The following is an 18,971-nucleotide window of genomic DNA, read 5'->3' on the forward strand; positions in this document are numbered from 1 at the left end:
ACAGACCCAATTTATTGTCAATTTCCTTCCTCCTTTTTTTATTTACTTCTTCATCTCTTTAATTATTCTCTCTCACTGACACAAACTTACTCCTCTGCATTAAGGTAGTATACTATACACACTCCCAATTTTTATCTGTACAACCGCAGCTTGTATTCCAAACCATGAAGTACATATCCTTATGCAGTATTCTTCCCAACCAACTAATGATGCTAAATGTGGTATAATAAAAGAGAACATCTGATTTGATAAAACAAGACCCAGAGGGGTGCTGTAACTTGGCTCAAGACAAACAGCAATTAGTCGTAGAGCTAGAGAACTCTCCATCCCACCAGATCATCAGTTGCTTCCCCTTTTACCCACAAAGGAGGCTCAAGTGGTCCCTGAAAATTGATCCAATCAGCATAACCATCAGCTTCTGGTCCCAGATGTGGTTCCCCTGGGCTCTGACACAGAGGAGCAGACTTCCTTCCAGATCGGCTTCCTGCGAGGTCCGATGACAGTGGACAGAAGGCCGCTATTTGCTCCTCAGCTCGTTGGGCCCCTGCCCACAGCTCTAATGTTTCCTCCGTGACCGAGTGCCAGTTCATCTTCCCTAGCTGGTGTATGTCCTCAATAAGGACAGGCCCACACCAGCAAAATCAAAGGTGAGTTCCCTGGGAGCCCCTGGGCAGCCTCTGGTAACGGAGCCCAAAATGTTCTACTCACTGGCAGCTCCTGGAGTGGTTTCTCGCAGCTGGAGTGGTTCCCCACATCAGCCTCATTCATGGCTGCTCCAAAGTCTCAGCTCACGGGTGGCCCATTGCCATGGCTTCCTTAATTGGCTTAGGATCCTGTCTTTCCCAATTATTATCCAAAAAATCATGAAGGGGCAGCTATTTGGAAAAAAATATATTTAATTGAGAGTCCTACTGAAAAACAAATTCCACATGAATTGATGAGTTAAAGAAAACTAAAATAGGACAATTTTTAAAATGGAAAAAATATGGGTAACCTGTTCTATTATCTTAGGAAGATTTCCTTACACATTCCAGAAAATATAGAAACTCTAAAGGAATAGATTTACAGAGATGATTACATAAAAATTAAAAAGCTCTATGCCCCAGGAAACATCAGAAACAAATTTAAAGGCAAGTAAGAAATTGGGAAAAATTCAGCTGCACATATAATAAAGTATGAATCGCCTAAATCAGAATAACCGAGGAAGCCAGATAAAGATATTGAACTGACAACCTAAAAATATAAACTTATAGGAATATAGAACGTGTTCAATCTCACTGGTCATGAAATACATGCAAACTTCAACTTTTTTTCCCCACTCTCAAAATGGCAAATAGCACTGCATGGTGTCATTGAGGATGTGAAGACACAGATCCTCTTGTTCTGCTGGTGGCACATTTCTGGAGGGCACTTTAAGCTTACAGGTGTCCATGATAAATGCCTTTTTGTATAGTCTTTATTCTTATTGCTGTATTTATTTATTACCTATTTAACCCTCCCTACCTTTCACTACAAGATCAATACATACCTTGGTAACAGGGATGTTGTTTATCGATCCGTCCCAGGCACGAACCTGGCCCATAATAGGATGTTCGACATACACTTAGTGAATGACTGAACTTTGGCCCTAGAACTCTACTCTTAGGAATTGCTTTGAAGGCAACAGTCAGAGATCTACAAAAAGAATTACATCCAAGCGTGTTCATGTCAGCACATGTTGCAATAGTCAAATCATTTAAATGTCCAACAACAGATTAGCAAATTATGATACATCCTTAGAGATTACAATAGTAAAGTCCTTGAAATCATGTCGTGGGTGATATGACATTGATTTACTAGATACAGTGTATTGTGAAAAAGGCAGGATACATAACACTTTTCTAGAGAATTTTTTGAGATTCTCCAGAAATTTTTTTTGTATAGAATACTATCTATATCTATCTATCTATCTATCTATCTATCTATCTATCTATCTATCTATATATATATTTTTACACCAGCTCTGCTCAGACAGTGATGCCAGCACACCTGCCCACAGTGGATAGGATCACTCTACCGCTGTAGGGTGTTTCTGACACAGCTTCCTTCATGATTCTTAGAAACAGAGCTGGTGAGAACTGCAGAATTCACCTAGTTCACAGATGTAGAGGAGAAGTGCAGCTGTCCTGAGGGTCCCAGGGCAAAGATATATATAGAACCAGGAACAGAACTCACTAAAATGCAGTAATTATCATAAAGCAACTACCAATTTCCCAGATTCCAAGGGCTGACTTTTGTCCTGAGCATTTGCTCAGTGATAGCTGTCATTCTCCCTTTGGCCATAAGAGGGCAGACACTTGCCATCTATGGAAGTAGAGAGCAGGTAAGATATTTTTCAGGCTGGGATAACATCTCCCAAAAAGGTCATTCTGTTCTAATGAGAGTTGCAGCTCAAAACAAAATTCTCAACTCTTCTGCTGTAAATATGCCACTTGAAAGACAGAGAGTTTTGAAGACTGAAGTTCTCTTCTTGGTTCCAACTTTATCTCTTCTCTCTGAGCCTCACTTTTTATTATGTGAAGTGGGGACTATGTGACTATGAGGAGGGGATCCTAGGGGGTAAATATGTAAAATTATAAAGTTCCACATTACAAAACACATACTCATAAAAAAAAAGAATTTAACAAAAATCTATATGTGCATACGTGTGTGTGCGCTTGTGTGAGTGTGCATACACAACTGGACAAAGTAGAGAGGTCCAGGCAGAGGGAGGCTTTTCTGATCTCAGGTGAACATATATTTGTAAATTCTCCAGCAATTGGCACCAGTCCATTTTGTACTTGGAAAGGATTTAACAACTTTTACTTGTATTTCAAACTGTGCTTATTTTAAAAGGTAAAGATGGGCTTTACCTATTGAGTCTGTGTGTGAGAAAAGTGAGAGATCACAGGGATACACGTAAAGTCCTATGATTCAGTTGAAAACTATTCCTGAATACAAAGGAAGCTATGAATGATATTAATTTCTAAAACTCTAAGTGTTTGTGTGGTCACCTATGCGGTCCTAAGAAGCAAAAAAAGTGAGATGGAGATGTAAAAATCTAGGGCCGTTTTCTTAGGATGTGAGCCCTCGTAGAAGTGTTATTTTCACACTAATCCCTGACAGCCAGAGCAATACCGTAGTTTGAGTATCATATTTTGGAACATTGAGGAACTGGAACGCAGTTGATAGGCAAGCAGTCATTCATAAGGGGACAGTCCTGAAACCATGGCTGGAGACAAGGTCAAAGAACTGAGCCATGAGCCTGAAGAAGAGCAGCCCTGAGTGGGACAGGATCTGTAGGAAGGAGTTTGGTTAGAACAAGAAGGTCAAAGTCACAAAAGGTCTGGTCTCAGTACTGAATCAACAACCGAAGCTAAGCGTATCATCAGAGAGTCAGGAAGCCCTGGACACTTAGTTCAAGGAGTGCTGGGAAGATCCCTCTGATGTCAGGTGAAAGACACTGCTGAATTGGTCTCAGAAACATTGTTCCTCTACAACGAAATGAGTCATATATCAAAATGTGATGGGCAACGGCAAGCTTGCAGACGTCGGAATGGTTCCAGTAGCGCCATTGGATGAAAGGACCTTGAAATACAGGGGACAAAGGTATAGATTCACGGAAGTCAGACAACTCGCCCTGGTGAGTTAAGCATATCAGCAGCACTAACATATCCTGATGAATGTCAGCAAAAGGAGCAGTCTGCTTGAATAAAAAAAAAAAAAAGGGGATCCCAAAGAATTTATGTTTCCACAGAAGTCAGGCAAAGATTGGAATGAGCTGAGGTGTGTCCACGTGCTGACGCCCTGTTGAATTTCCACACCAGGCTCTGCACTCTTTAGGGAGCTGTATTTTCTTTGGAGGCGCAGGGATGATCCCTCAGGCTCCATCACAGCTGAGATGTTATCTCATTCTTCCAGGTTCTTCTTCTAGGTTCCTCTTTTAGCCTCTGTGGTTACCTTCTGTTCACCTAAAAATAGGAGGACCTTCTGGGATGATAGAACCACAAGATACATGTGTGCTGCTTTGTAAAAGACTGCATGGCAATTGTAGTTTATTGAGATTCCCCAATGAGACCAGTTGGCCTCTCAAAGCCTGATTGATTTCAAAGAGTTGATAAAACAGTTTCTAGAATTGCCAAGATGAGGATGAGACCCAAACCACTCTCCCCTCTGAATTTCCTTCAACTTTCTCAAAAGTACTTGCCAGGGCTCCACTAGTCTGAGAGTTGTGCTGGAGGACTCAGGCATCAGAATCGTTGGGGTGCTTTATTTCAGTTCTGAGAAATGGTTAAAACTACCTGGAGGTCATAGGGGAACCACTTATCATTATTATGGTCATTTTCTTCTCATACAGGGGAAAATGAAGAAATAACAACACCTAGTGCACATCCAACGGGTTGACCAACATAAACTGATTTTTTTTTTCTTTGAAATAGCAATTATATTTTATTTGTTGAATATGTTGCTGAATTTTCTTATTTGTTAAAAGCAGATAATTAGGAAATTTTACATATCTCTTCTACAATAGTCCTCAAAGCTACATGAAAAGATTTAGGATGATTTATAAAACTGGTATACATAGCCAATAATTAATACTTTTGTCTAGGTTAATGATCCTTAATAAATACTGTTTCTCACCTCTTGAAGAGTTTCTTGAACTTTCCAGTGATTAAAAATGGCTATTTTAAACTTGCACTCTTGAAACTGAGAACTTCTTTAGAACTCCAATACTCATTTCACATTTGTGGAGAAGACAGAATACAGAGAGACAGGCTACAATCTCTCTACTTTTGACCTCAAATTTCTCCTCCAATATCCATGTTATTTCTCTCTCATCTCAGGATGAAAGTGTCCCTTTACACTTTCAAAACTAACACAACTGGTCTTCTTGATCCTAAATCTCTGACCTGCCTTGGAGTATTTTCCTTGGGGCTTATGTTACTCATTATCTTGTTGACTTCTTGGCTGGCTGTCACTCTTCAGGTTTACAAATCTGGATTGTTCTCTCCACAAACAAAAATGCAAGACTTTTCCATCTATGCTGGTTCCTCCTGGAGCCAGCACTGTACCTCCTTCCTTCCCATCACTACCACCCACTGACTGCTCCATCTCTAACTTCTGCCCTTGCCACTTGAAAAGGTCTTAGCATTCAAACCACCAAATCTTACTGACTTTATATTCAATCCTTAAACGCTTCTGAATCTCTCAAGATAGCTAACATTTTTTCCTCCATGTATTTGATTCTTTCTTTGGCATATACCTCACATTTTTCTGAGTAATCTACCTCACTTTCTTCCTCTCAGCTGTTGAATGTGGTCACCCCTGGTTTCTGATGCTTTGATGCTCTGCCCAGCTGTACTCCTCATTCTCAATGATAACGGCTGCCAAACCTCCTGCTCTGAGTGGTCTGCTCAATCTGTCATTTCTAATTGTTAGCTTGTCAATTCCTCCAGAAGATGGCTTTTAAAACTCAGCCCAGGCAAATCCAAACCTATCATCTTGCCTATTGTGGTAGATTTTTTTCCAATTGTTTGTTCAAATCAAAATGGATCCTCCATTCTTTGGAAACTTAGCCCAATCCACAAGGGTAAGGTGCTAGCAGCCACTCAATTTGACTTCCTGATCACAGTTGATTGGCACAGGGACAGGCACCTGCCTGAGGCTGAACCACTCATGGACTCTCTCCTAGTCTTGAAGTGGGAGAGACAAGACTTGGACTGGTTGTAGAAAGATCCATGAGTTCCTGGAGCTGAGGTACCTTAAAACTGTCCCTGTTTCCAATCTTCCTGGTTAATTTGACTGCCCTATGGATTCATGGAGATACTCTAGAAAAATTCTAGTAAAGTCCCTCTTTTCGCTAAGCTTGCTAGCATTCGCTTTTACTACTTATAGACCTTTAAGTAATAGAACTACCCACACTTCTCCAGGAATCTCTAATTCTGCCAGGGGCCCTATCATTCCCTCACCATCAAGATCTCAAAATTTGACTCTGCTCTTACTTGAGACCCACATTCGGAATGGTGAAACCGCATCAGTTTTATCTCCAAAACAAGTCCCATCTTCTCCACATTGTCTGCTATTCCTCTGGTTCCGGCTTTTGTGATCTCTTTGTTGGGCTTATCCAGCCTCTCCACATTCCAGTGGTAATTCAGAGCTTAACACTTCTGTCTAAAAGCCTCAGCTGAGTCTTACAGCCTTTACCTTCTCATTCTGGCTCTCAGGGACATGGGGCTTATACTCTGCTACTTCTATTCCTTCTATGTGCCAGCCAAGCCTGATGAACAACCCTATGCAAACATCCTCTTTCTTCACTTCCTCTGATTTTTATACTTCTGTCCCCTTCACCTCTGGCCCTGGTGAAGTCTTACTTCCTCTTTTAGACCTATCTCAGGCCTTTTCCCCATCTTTGGGAGAACCTCTCCCTTTACCATCTGGGACATAAGATCATTTATCAGATTTTACATTCATCTTCCCTTGCACACTGTGAGGCATAAGCTACTTTTAATTCCTGGCACCACAGTGGTTGATTGGAACTCAGTGCTAAGTGAATTGGTTCATATACCATTAGAGGTTCACCGGGATAGGAAAAGGCCTGAGATAACAGCCAAAATCAAATTATTTCCTTCTGGCCTTGCTTACCATGATTTTACCCAAATTCCAAGAAAAGAAAGGATGGGGGGAGCTGAGTGGGTGAATTAAACAGACTGTGACCCAGGCCTTCAGTGTCTGAAAAACAGGATGTTCATAAAATTGTTTTTAGAGCACAGGAAGAACACATTTGTATGGCTTTAGAGTTTAAAATTCATTTCCACATACATTAACTGAATTATTTGGCACAGCAACCCTGTGGAGCAGTTAAAGTTTATGAATGCCAGTTTGCAGGTGAGAGACCAGCCAGGTCAGGTGGCTTCGACAAGTTCACACTAGTAAATGACAGACTTTTGACAGAAAATTACTTTCTAACCTCAGATCAGTGTTCTTTTTTCTCTGCTATACCATGGAAGTTAAAATACAATCAAACAGGCTATTTGTGGCAGTGGGAATAAACTGGGGGGTGGGGGGTGTAGTAATCTGCTTCTAAACCATTAACTCCCCCCACCCACCCACCCTTGTTGCCACAAATGCCAGCCTAAGGAGAGAAACCACCCAGTTCAGAAAATACTACCCTATTTCCAGAAATAGATACTGCCCCCAACACTTTAATCTGATGGCAAAATATTTTAATTTATCATTAAGCTATTTCCCCCACCCGCTCCCCCACTCCACATAACTCAACATGGAAAAGAATCTGTGTGCATGTCTACTGGATGAGCAGGAGGAGGATGTTTGCATATACATATATGCATATACATATGTTTATTTAAATGATCGAATCTACACTTTTTTAGAGGCCGTTTGAAGCATCTTATCAAAAGAAAACACAATTTAAGCAAGAGGTTAAAAAAGCTTTTCAGACCCAAAGGCCATTTAATACAATAAATCCTACTTGGGTAGTTTAGCAAACATTTTTAAAACCCACATCCAACAGACTGGTTAGTATTGAATATACAGATTTGGTTTCAAAGCTGAAATGCCCCTGGTGTAATAGACCCTCTCATGATATCTAGTTATTTTATATTATGCCATAAAAAACAGGGACACATATCTACCGAAACTTAAATATTAACGCAATAGGCTACTTGGTGATATAAATAGGGGGAAAAAAGTGGTCATGAACTAGGAATGAAAAGACTATGACACCAGCCTATCTTGAACTGCAAAGGATGTTAACATCTAACCTAGAATCTAAAACAGGAAAAAGAGTTAAATATTCCACTCCATATAGACCCCATCTGGCCCAAATGATCCCCCAAGGAGTATACCCCCAACACATGAGGTTTACTAACCACCTGCTACAGATGTTACTATGTCACTAATTAACAATGATCACAGAAGATGTGTCACGCCAGAGGTTTTGCTATTATACACAACGCATCGGTGGCTGCAGGAATCTGCCTCATAGAGCTGTGGTTGGAAGGCACACTGACAAAGTCCATGCCGCTGGTCCAAGGAACCACAGCTAAGGGACAGGAACACTCATTTACACCGTAGCTCTCTCTGGCATGCTCCCCACTCCAGTTAGAGGGGCTGAGATGTGGGGGACAGTCCCAGCCAGGTGCTGCAGCCACCTACTCCTGGGCCTCCTTGCGGGTCAACTTGTAGATCTCAGTGGGTGCATCCACATGAGTGATAGTGGTGGTGAGCTGGAGTTCTTCTCCACTGTGGACACCCAGATCACCTGAAACAGAGTTTTTGGTGTTAGACATATTCAAGGAGGAAGGAGAAGAAAGCTGGGGTTCATCTGAGTGACAACCATCGAATGCCAGCAGCCCCCTTTCACGTTCTGACCTTATAGAGAAAACCAGGGCACAAGCACCTAGGGCTCAGTCTCAACCCTTTCACTTGTGCTTTGCAATAATTTCATCCATTTTTGTCTCCCAGACAAGAGATAGTAATGAGAGATGAGTCAGCTTACTGTTTATATAATTTGTAGTAATTACTAACACTTAATGAGACCTTACTTGGTGCCTGACGCTATTCTCGATGCTTTATCTTTGATTATATTTAATCCTCACAAGAGCCTTCCAAGGCGGCACTCTGATCATGCCAACTTTACAGATGAGGAAACTGGGAGGGAAGTAAGGTGACTGCCTCAGATGGTGGAGAAGACACAAGACAGAGCCAGGACCTATGCTGAGGCAGGAAGGCTCCTGCTGTGGGCTAGGCCAGCACAACTCTCCCGCGATAGGAGGGCAGGCACGTACACACTTGCTGTGAACAATTTACAGGGTGGCTATGCCATCTGAAGGCAAACGAGACCTGCCTATTACCAACAGATTTGGCAGGATCTATATATAATGCATTTAGGAACAATTAGGCGTTTTCTCTCCAATGAAAAAGTACCAGAAATGTGTTCTGAAGTTTCTGCTGCCCCCAGGATTCTGTCCACAACACCACTGTTTTGATTATTCCCCACACTGGCCCTGCAGGGTGCTTGGTCAAAGCTAGTTCTGGATTTGCATATCTGGGGGAGCCATCAAAAGTTCAAAGCCAGTTTCGAGATGTGCATGTCTGAGAGTCACCAAAATTTCCCAGACTTGACCACCCTAGTAAACCCATTAGCACCTCTGAGTGCTTACCTAAGGAATCCCTTTCATTGAAGACTTCTTAAGATTTGACACTAGAATGTAATTTTATTCAGGTTTTGAACCAAAGATGCTAATTCTTTAAGCTTAAACTGTAATTGCAATTAGCAGGTCCTAGAAAATGTGTATGATCTTACAGATCATTTGAAGAAACAGCCAAAATTAATTTGGCTTCTTCGTTCTAACGGATATCTACACTATAGTGCTTATCATGTGCCTGACACTATTCTAAGCACTTTACAAATATTAATACATTCAATCCTCATACCAGCCCTTTGACAGAGGTGCTACTGTCATCGTTCCCATTCTGTTAATCGAGGATCTGCGGCACAGAGAGCCTAAACAATGTGCCCAAGACCCAAGCTTGTAAAGAATAATGTGGGATTCACATGAGAGCAATGAGGACCCAGCATCCAGGCTCTCGACTTAGGCTACGTTGGCTCTTTGTAAATGTTCAAATGAGACTGCCAGCAAAGTATAAATCCATATGCAATGCATTAGTCATAAATATATACATACAATAATTGGGATGAATTGTTTAGCATATTAATTTTCATTTTCTATCTGATGAAAGAGAATTTAACATAACATATCAGTGCACTGATAGTAAGGAGAGCTGTTATCTATGAGTATTTCCTCTATGCACTATTAGGATCTTAGCCTGCCTTGTATTTTGTGAAGAAGATGTGAAGACACTGAGGTTCAGAGAGGAAATGAATTTCTCTAATATGATCCAGCTTCCTCCCAGCTGAGCTGGGATGAGGACCTGGATCTGTGGGACTCTGGCTAGCAAAATCTGTGATTCACGTGTGGTTCTACCATAGCTGGAAGGCCAACTTTTTCCCTTCAGGGAATGAATGTGGGAAAATGGCAGTAATGTGGCAGGAATGGGGATCCCTCCGTTTGTCTCCAAATTCCATCGACTTCTGTTCCTGCCAAGGTCTTGCTCCATTTGTTATTCTCCCTCTCTCAGCTCCTGCTGCTCCGGGCACAAACATGCTCAAAGTCTTTCCCCATCCAAGACAAAAACAAAAAACAAACAAACAAACAAAACCCACCCTTCCAAACATGTGGTACATTCCTTACTTAGAGGGGGAGGGGAAGAATAAAAGGAAAACTAGTAGGTTAAGAAAGGAAAAGGGAAAAAAAAATCTTCAGCTTGCATTAAGCCTCTCCGGTTATAATGTCAATTTATCTCAGCTCATTAACAATAAGATGCAGGCTTGTGTCTTTCTAACCATTGCAGAATGAGGCCAATCTCTGGCATCGGATTTAATCTCAAAGGACTATCAATGGATCCATATTTATGGTATTATGGCCACAGGTCTGTAGCTGCTACTTGATTCTAACTGCCTGGAATGCATACTGGGCACCCAAAAAGCAACATACACTTCATAGAGCTGCGTAAGCACAGCTTCTAAAGACCGGCAGCATTTTCATGACCATCGTTTGTATATCTGAGGCAACTTTAGTGAAAAGAAAGAAAATTGTGAAGATAATTCTAAGATTGCTTCACAGAATTTGGGAGAGACCAGCACGTGGTCTTCTAATATTTATAAGGGCTACCTTATTATTTTGTCCTCAAAACCACTAAAGCAGATCAACACCCCGTTACCCAGATATGGAAGCCACACAGGTGCCACACCACGAGTTTATGTTTGTTTCTCAAAGTTATACAAAATATATATTGGAAGCAGCATTCCAAACCATCTGTGTCTACCTCCAAATCTTATGTTCTTTCCGTAACATTCTTGACTTTATCCTTTTCTGTGAATTTTTTTCTAGTCCCACACTGTCCTTCTTCCTGTTCACCTTCAAAGCTAAGCTCAAATATTAACTCCCTGTAACAAAGTCTCTGGTTCATGGCAGAATGAGAAAACCAACAAAGAGTGTGATATTTGTAAAGCGAAATTATTTCCAAGCAAATGACTGTTGTTTAAGATTATATCCTTCCTACATTTTGGGTGTTAATAAAATAGTGGATGGTAGGTTTTAAAATTCTTTTTTTTTTTCTAAAGCATATAAATACTTAGCACAGAATATAAATACTTTAGCGCTCATTAAAATACTTTAGCACTCAAAACTCGTCTGGTGCAGGCTAGTCTAGCTCCTCCTTGCTGTACTCCACACAGCTAGGTCCAGCCCATTGCACCAGTACTGGTTTTCCCCACTGGGGTTTAGGGCCAAACCCTCAGCTAGAAAACAGGTATGCCTTGGGATGACTGGGCTTTGGTGATCTCTTCCAGGGAATAGGGCAAAGTGGCCGTGGTGGGACAGGGTTCAGAAATCCTGAGTCCAGCCATCTCTCAAACCCTTTCAACTATTAAGGTGGTTTATACCAGGCTTGAGATGAGCCATTTCCCACCCCATCTCCATAGTACCTCCAGATACTCAATGCCAGGCAACTGCAAGGAGGAGGGACACAATAAATCTAGAAGTTTTGAGTAAAATCTTAGTGCTCTGGAGTGAATTGTATACCCTCCCACCACCAAAAAAAAAAAAAAATCATTTGTAGAAGTCTTAATTCCCAATACTGCAGAATGTGATTGTATTTGGAGATGGGTAATTAAGTTACATTGAGGTATTGGGAAGGGCCCTAATCCAATATGACCAGTGTCTATAAGAAAAGGAGATTAGGATAAAGACACACAGAGAAAAGACCATGTGAAGACACAGGGAGACAACAGTGGTCTACAAGCCAAAGAGAAAAGCCTTAGAAGAAACCAACCTTGCTGACACCTTGATCTTGAACTGGAACTCTAGCCTCCAAAATTGTGAAAAAAATAAACAAACTTCTGTTGCTTAAGCTACCCTTTCTGTGGTTATTTGTTATAGCAGCCCTACCGAACTAATACCTTTAAGAAGCAGGAAGGCCCTCTCAAGGTGACTGAGGCAAGAGTGGTATCATAGTAATTTTAAAACTCAGAAAATATGATTTTCATTGCCTGAGCAAGAAAAGATTGGGTCACTAGTAGGACAGCAGCCCTGGGAGAGGAAGGAGCAGAGAGTGCCTGACTACGAATAGTAGAGCAGGAGGTGCCAGGCTGGTGATGGCCTGCCGTCTGTTTCCCATCTTCATTAAGGAATAGGTAAAGGCTTTGAGATCCACTTCAGAGTCTGAGTCCAGCCCCGGTCATAAGACCAACTCCACCATTGCTCACAGACATCAAGGAGAAGCCAGTCTGGCCATGCGTGAGTCATCTGACATGAAACCAGGAAAAAGACCTCAATAAAAGGCAAACACTGTCAAAGCCTCCTGACTCAAACCAAACATGTATTGAGGCAACAAAAGCCAAAGACACCTTTCCTGTGAGACAAGCAGCAAGAGACCTTAGAAGCCTCCAGAATTAAAACTGACACAGTATGGAAGCTAAGCTACCAAGATATGAACCCAGGGTTGCTACTGTGTCTTCTGGCGGAATGAGTGTGTCAGACAGGAGACATATAATGTGAATAGAAATAGAAAAGAACCAGTTGGCAATTAGAGTGTCTCCTGTTCTCTGTGTCATAGACATTCAGTCAGGAATTCCGTTTCTTGCTTTTTTCCTAAAACTTTCTGACAAGAATTCTAGAGGAGAAAGAACAGAAAAATAAAAGCTATTATCGAGAATCATCTGACTTTATAAGCAACTCCAACCTTTTTTTCCCATGTCAATTAGTGACTGAGGAGGTTGGGACAGTCTGTCATGTGTACAGGGCATCGATGTCATACCCCTTCACTCCAGACGAAGAGGTAACATCTGCCTACTGCAGTTTGCTTCAGCCTGGGAAGACGTTCAGAATGATTCACAAATTGGTTATGGAAATAGGTAAAAAGAAGAACTTTAATGAAAAGGCAGCAAAAGCAGAGTAGAAAATGTGAATGGTCCTTGAGAGAAAGAGGTCTAAAATATCTTTGCTAAACTAAAACAAAATTATATGTATATTTGTATATGTGTGTATACATACATATACATAAAATGATTACATATAGACCTATACATATATATGTGTGTGTGTATGCATATGAATATATACATATAAATTTATGTGTATATATATCTATGTGTATATAAAATGATTGATGTGAACGTGCTTATACCACCACTGCAGCTATGGTAAATCAACCAACAAGAAGGAAGCCATAGCTCCACACCCCTGTTGCACGAATCAGCTACTGAAAACATGAAAACAGTCCAGGTTGGAGCTGTCTCGTCATATCCCGTTTCAGAAGGCAGCCAAATAAGTAGTATCTCCCAGACCAGGAAACTGGCATCCTGAGAGCAAGGACTATTTCTTTGTCACTCCTTTGGACTTCACATCATTCCATCTTACCAGCCTAGCACAGTGCTTGGTACTGAGCTACTCAGTGGTTCACTTCTAAGGGTCACTTTCCGACCTACACAATAAAAGAGAAACAGAAATACATGAGAAAAAATGCTCTTCAGAAGCCAACCCTCTCTTTGAATCTGCCATCTGCTTTGTTTCTCTTTGTTCATTCCTGGACCAAAATGGAGACACAAAAGTCCATGCTCTCTCTGCTTCCATTTCCTTCCTACCCACTTTCTCTCGACACTTCTTAGCATCTCTCTCCACTTCCCAAGTGAAACTACACTTCTCAATGGTTCTTTCTCTTTCCTTATCCTCTTTGGCCTCTGCTGTATCAGAAACTGTATGCCAAGTTCCTGGAAATGAGCTTTTCCTTTTTTCAGAATCTATCTCACGAAGGCAAGACGCACAACGCACCTGGAATTCATTCTCCATAGCAAGAGACCCAAATTTTTAGATCTGGACCTTACAAGCAAGGAGCAGGGGAAAAAGTCCAAACCATTTTAAAAATAAAAACTTTTCACAAAAAAGGAAAAGGTTTGAAAGGCTGGGAGAGAAGAAGAAATGTCATCAGAGACCCAGAGAATTTGAAAATGCAGTGTATCCCTTTGAGAGTTTATTTTTCTAGGTTTCCTCGTAATATTCTAAACTCTCTCTTTTTAAGGAGCTTCAAAATCTTGGCAAATGTGCCATAATTCCTAGGAAACGTTGTGTGGTCTGGTGGCTGATGAAGAGATGAAAGTGAAAGAGAGTTCAGAAGGAAAATGATCAGAGAACCCAACATGGAAGCGCCCCCTTCCAAATGCACAAGGTCACAGCACCACGCAAGAGCAAGGGCACGACCAGCCGACAAGGGCTCATGGGCTGCTGTGAAATCACAGCTGATCATGTCACCATCACAGAACTGCTAAATCGTGTGACTTTTGTGTTTATGATCAGAAGAGGGTCCCAAAAGGATCTGCCCACTCGACTGCTTGAAGAGTGTTTTTCAACAGGGGCTCTATTGGCATTTGGGGCAGGACAGTTCTTACTACAAAGAGCTGTTTTGCTCATTGTGGGACATTTAGCGTCCCCATAATCTGCCCACTAAATGCGAGTGGCACGTCCCAGTCACAGTGACATTCTAAAACAACCATGAACACTTCCAAACACTACTTAGCAAAATATTCAGGGGACATATGACATCCTGTTGAGAACTAGCTTCTGAACTTTCTGTGAATTGTAGCTCTAGTTGTCTTTGATGAAAAAATAATCTGATGGGGAACGGATTAAGTGCTATTCTCAGTTGCAAGGTTTCAAGCCTAGGAGGGTGGCTGTTGTGCAGGCAAAGTCCTAAATGAAGCTGCCTAACACTTGGCTGCAACTCAAACATCTAGCCCAATAGGGTGGCAGGCAGTCATCTTGCCTCTGCAGGATTGACCACAGCTCTGGAGCTGGACAAATTCTTACCAGTGTCTCGAAACTCCTTACCTGTGACAGAATTACCCCTTGGGCTGGCCACTGTACAACCAGAGGTGCTCTTCTACGCCTTCCTTGCTAACAGGAAGAAAGAATTCCATGCTTCCAAAGACTTTAAGAGATCACTTATAGATGGAAGAAGTGGTACCCAGAAAAATTAAGCAGTTTACCAGTAGTCACATAGCAAAAACAACCAAAATAGTTTATGTACATGAGGTGCCATAGCACAGGTCAGTACTCAATAACTATTACCCATTAAAATGGTCATTCCAACATCCATCCCAGGAAGTCCAGCCATTGCTTTATGTGGTATTTCCCTGAAAGGCAGAAGCTCCACCTTTTGGATTCTTGCTTAATACTCTCAAGTCAAAGACAGGTCCATGTGGTTTCTGTCAGAATCCAACAGGATGATCATGAAATGAATTTGAGATTCTTCTTCATAAGCCCAGATTCTCTTCCTGCTGGTGTTATGGAGGTCCACTGTCAGAGAGGCTACATGCTTCCATTTTCTATGTGCATAGTAAAACCCTGAGTACTAGCAGTGGCAAGTGAAGACTCCTTAGTTCACGAGCTTTCTAGATAGGAAGTCAGTCAAACCGAGCATTGGGCAGCTGGGCAGCTAACCCAAAAGTCTTCTCTCTTTCCCAGGACCCATGGCCAAAGATGGACAGGACAGTGAGTGTGACAAAAAGCAAAGAGTAAAAAGGAAGAGAGGCCTAATGCCAGGATGCTCTTGCACAGAAGTGGCATGTGTAGTACTGGAGACAGATGGTGACACTGAGAACACTCTTCTATTGGTGACCTTGGCACAGATGCCCTCCTCTCTGCTCTATATCTCATGTTATCACCTATCTCCTTTTACTTCTCTCTCAAGATCACTGTCTTATCTGTGAAATATAAAAGCTAATCTAGAACTCTTATTTCTAAAGTGTTAATTCACTCAACATTTTCAAAGCATCCTTAAAATACCAGTGCTTGCTCTTAAGGAGTTACTGTTCCAGCAGGAGAGAAAAGGGACAGGCAAGGTCATCCACATCCACATAGTGAGTACCATGTGAAAAGTGTCGTGTTCCTCTCAGGCACGATCCTTAGAACACTCGCTCCAAACGATACACTGCCTGGAAAAAGGGTTCCAGGGCCACATGATTTTATAATTTGGGGAAATGCTGTTACCCCCGGTCATTTTAAAAGACAATATACTGATGTCTTATAGAAAACACTTCACTAATGTGAGATAAAAACCGAATGATTCTCAAATTCACTTGACTACTAAAACCTATCAATATTCCATGGCAATAGTACTCTATTGAATGCAATTTGCCGAACTCCGACTCACGCGATCAGGAAAAGGTTTCAAGGAGGAAGCATTCTGAATGGGTCCAAAAGATGCATCAGGTTTTATCAGGCCCAGACGGAGGCAGGATATAGATCCATTCATTCGGCACAAGCTCTCAGAGCACTCCCTCTGAGCAAGGCCAACCCTCGGTGCCACGACGGACGGCTGGTCTTAAGGCCCTGGTTTCTGCTGAGGCAGAGTGAAGGGCACTGGCTCCGAAATGAGAAAGAGCATTTTCTATTTGGGGAAGAGTAAGATGTGAAAAAGAGAAGAACGAATAAGGGTGGAGCCAAATAGTGTAGAACTAAGTATGCAAAGAAAAAGGAGCTCTCAGATAAGATGTTTACCAGGCCACCTATCCCAAGTCGACAGCACTTGCCTAGGCAGTTATCTTCATTTCTTTCTGCCATGGCTGATAAGAGAAACCCCAGGCCAGCTCTTCCTTCTTTAGACCTCAGTCTCCTCATATATAAAATGACCAGACTGGCTAAGTTCTCTAAGGCTCCTTGCAGCATCAACATGTAAGACAGCACATACCAGCACTTGAGGAGAAGAAGGCTATGAGGACAGGAGAATAGCTATTGGTTTGGACACATGTCAACAACCTTGCAGAAAAAATGAACAGGAAAAAAATGAAGCCGGCTCTATCTTCAACTCATAGGGCTCATTCCCACTCCACCTGGTATCTTAGGATCACGCTTCTCAAACCAGAAGAATACATATGGTATACTTTCTGAACTGTCAATTTTGCACAGAAAAATTTAAGGAAAGCAAATTCCATTTCTATACTAAAACTGGGACATGCTTTAGACTAGAATGTAATATTCCCAATGTATTTTACAGATTTAGAAACAATAAAGACTTAAAGAATTATCCGTCTCATGCTGGTTTTTTGTCTTATGGCTCCAGAATCCCTAGAGTGATCATTCACACTTGGAGGAAAAGTTTGATTGGGAAACCCAGAGCCTTTGATATTTAAGTCTTGTAGAGACAGAAGCTTACTTATCCAAAATAAAGCTGTAGTAAAGAGAATGAAACTCACCATTGGACTGGTCATCCCCATAGTTCTTATGGGATGGAGCATACAAGAACATCAAAGCAAAGACATACAGGTTCCACATGCCATAGATGCCTGTGAAAAAGGCGCTGTTCACTTGGACTGTGACACCACCCCACTTCCAATGGCCTTCGGTCACCTATGGGGAAGAAAAAAAAAAAACAGTGACACTGAACTGAAGCCAAGAAGAAACACAACACCAACAGAGGAACCAACCGACACAAAAATCAAATCTCTTCTGCATATAGGAAAAGCGAGACTCCATTTTTTAATCTGAATCATACTAGTATGGACAAATTGATTCAGGGCTTACTATATGTGTCAGGCACAGAGTCTGCTGTTCCTCACCTTGGCTGCACATCAGAACCACCTGGGGAATGTCCCTTTCTGAAACAGCAGTATGTGGTTATCTCCGATTTAAAGAAATGGTGTTTGAGGCTTGACACTCATGCATAAGTATAATTCCTCCTCTGTTATTTGTCTTCCCAGCTAGTTGTAAACTCCCTGCAGGCAGAGACCAGCTCTGGTTTGTTTACAGCCCTATCTTCAGCACCTAATGCACTGTAGGGGCTCAGTGAATACAGGTTGATTAAATAAACAAATGAATCCTTAGAGTGAGGAGTCTTCCTTAGTGGGGCAGTTGGGGAAGCAGAAAGACACGGGTTTGAAGTCAGAGACCCGAATTCAAATTCAGGCTCCACACTTATTTCTGTTTAAAGTAAGAGAAGTAAGACTAAGACTCTGAACTTTAGTTTCTTTAAGTATGAAATAAACTTGCAGGTTACTGAGGAGAATTAAATAAAAATATGTCTAGAAATTTCCTGGCATTTATTGAGTAGTAAACACTCAATACATCTTATTTATACCATGTCACTATCTAAGTCACCCACAAAGCTAATTATGAAGCTTTTGTGTGCTTTACAGTTCTGCAAGAATGTTTTGGGGCTGTTTTTGTCTATGCTAATGACTTGGTAACTATTTTGAGGGCTGCCTGATGACATATGGATTACTCCAAGAACTGTCGATAGAACTGTTGAGCTGAGTGACTAATAACTTGTGCCAGGTCTGAGATCAATGAAATGATTCTGACCACTTCTGCCTGCTACCGGAAATCCTATATGGGAATAAAAGAAAGTATTGGACAGATGTTCTTGTGATAGCTTAATGAAGCTGGGTTATATAAACCATCCCTAGGAGCCCTTGCTTCTAGGAGCTAAAGCATAAGATAGCAAGCTATATCTAAATATTAATAACTAACAAACAAGTTGATTTCACCTTCTGTTTATGAGGCAGTGTGTCTAAATTCATTCGGTACCCTCTTTTATAACCCATGGTCCACTGGGGCCTCAGGCATAATATAGCTGCAAGTACAAGTATTTCCTTTGGAGAGACCTGGAGTGTCAATTAACCGGGTTAATTGATTATAAACTTGGCAGTTTTAGTGTAACATTGGTGATACATAATTTTTCATTTTTTTGACTCATAAACTACCACCATGAACTCATATTTATTTTGGAAAATAATTCACTTTATATGACATGCTCAGGAATGTTTTTTGGCAAAGGAAGATTTGTACCCATTACTGTTTTTAGAACGATGCACCAGC

The 18,971-nt window shown here is 41.4% G+C and overlaps 1 protein-coding gene across 2 annotated transcripts in view; it reads right to left on the reverse strand.

Moving 5' to 3' along the window:
* Nucleotides 1-7,358: 7,358 nt before the first annotated feature.
* Nucleotides 7,359-18,971, reverse strand: part of WLS (Wnt ligand secretion mediator) — a 92,090-nt gene continuing 80,477 nt past the window's right edge. Inside the window, exons 11-13 of one of the 2 annotated variants that reach the window (XM_016164532.2) lie at nucleotides 17,351-17,504; nucleotides 13,521-13,584; nucleotides 7,361-8,299 (exon numbers count right to left, since the gene is read on the reverse strand). In XM_016164532.2, the coding sequence (XP_016020018.1) occupies nucleotides 8,296-8,299; nucleotides 13,521-13,584; nucleotides 17,351-17,504 (222 nt within the window). In that variant the 3' untranslated portion in view covers nucleotides 7,361-8,295. Of the gene's footprint in view, nucleotides 8,300-13,520; nucleotides 13,585-17,350; nucleotides 17,505-18,971 lie in introns of both variants that reach the window. The other variant, XM_016164531.2, reaches the window with a different exon arrangement.

The sequence above is a fragment of the Rousettus aegyptiacus genome, unplaced genomic scaffold, assembly GCF_014176215.1.
Source record: "Rousettus aegyptiacus isolate mRouAeg1 unplaced genomic scaffold, mRouAeg1.p scaffold_m13_p_1, whole genome shotgun sequence".
Lineage (NCBI taxonomy): Eukaryota > Metazoa > Chordata > Mammalia > Chiroptera > Pteropodidae > Rousettus > Rousettus aegyptiacus.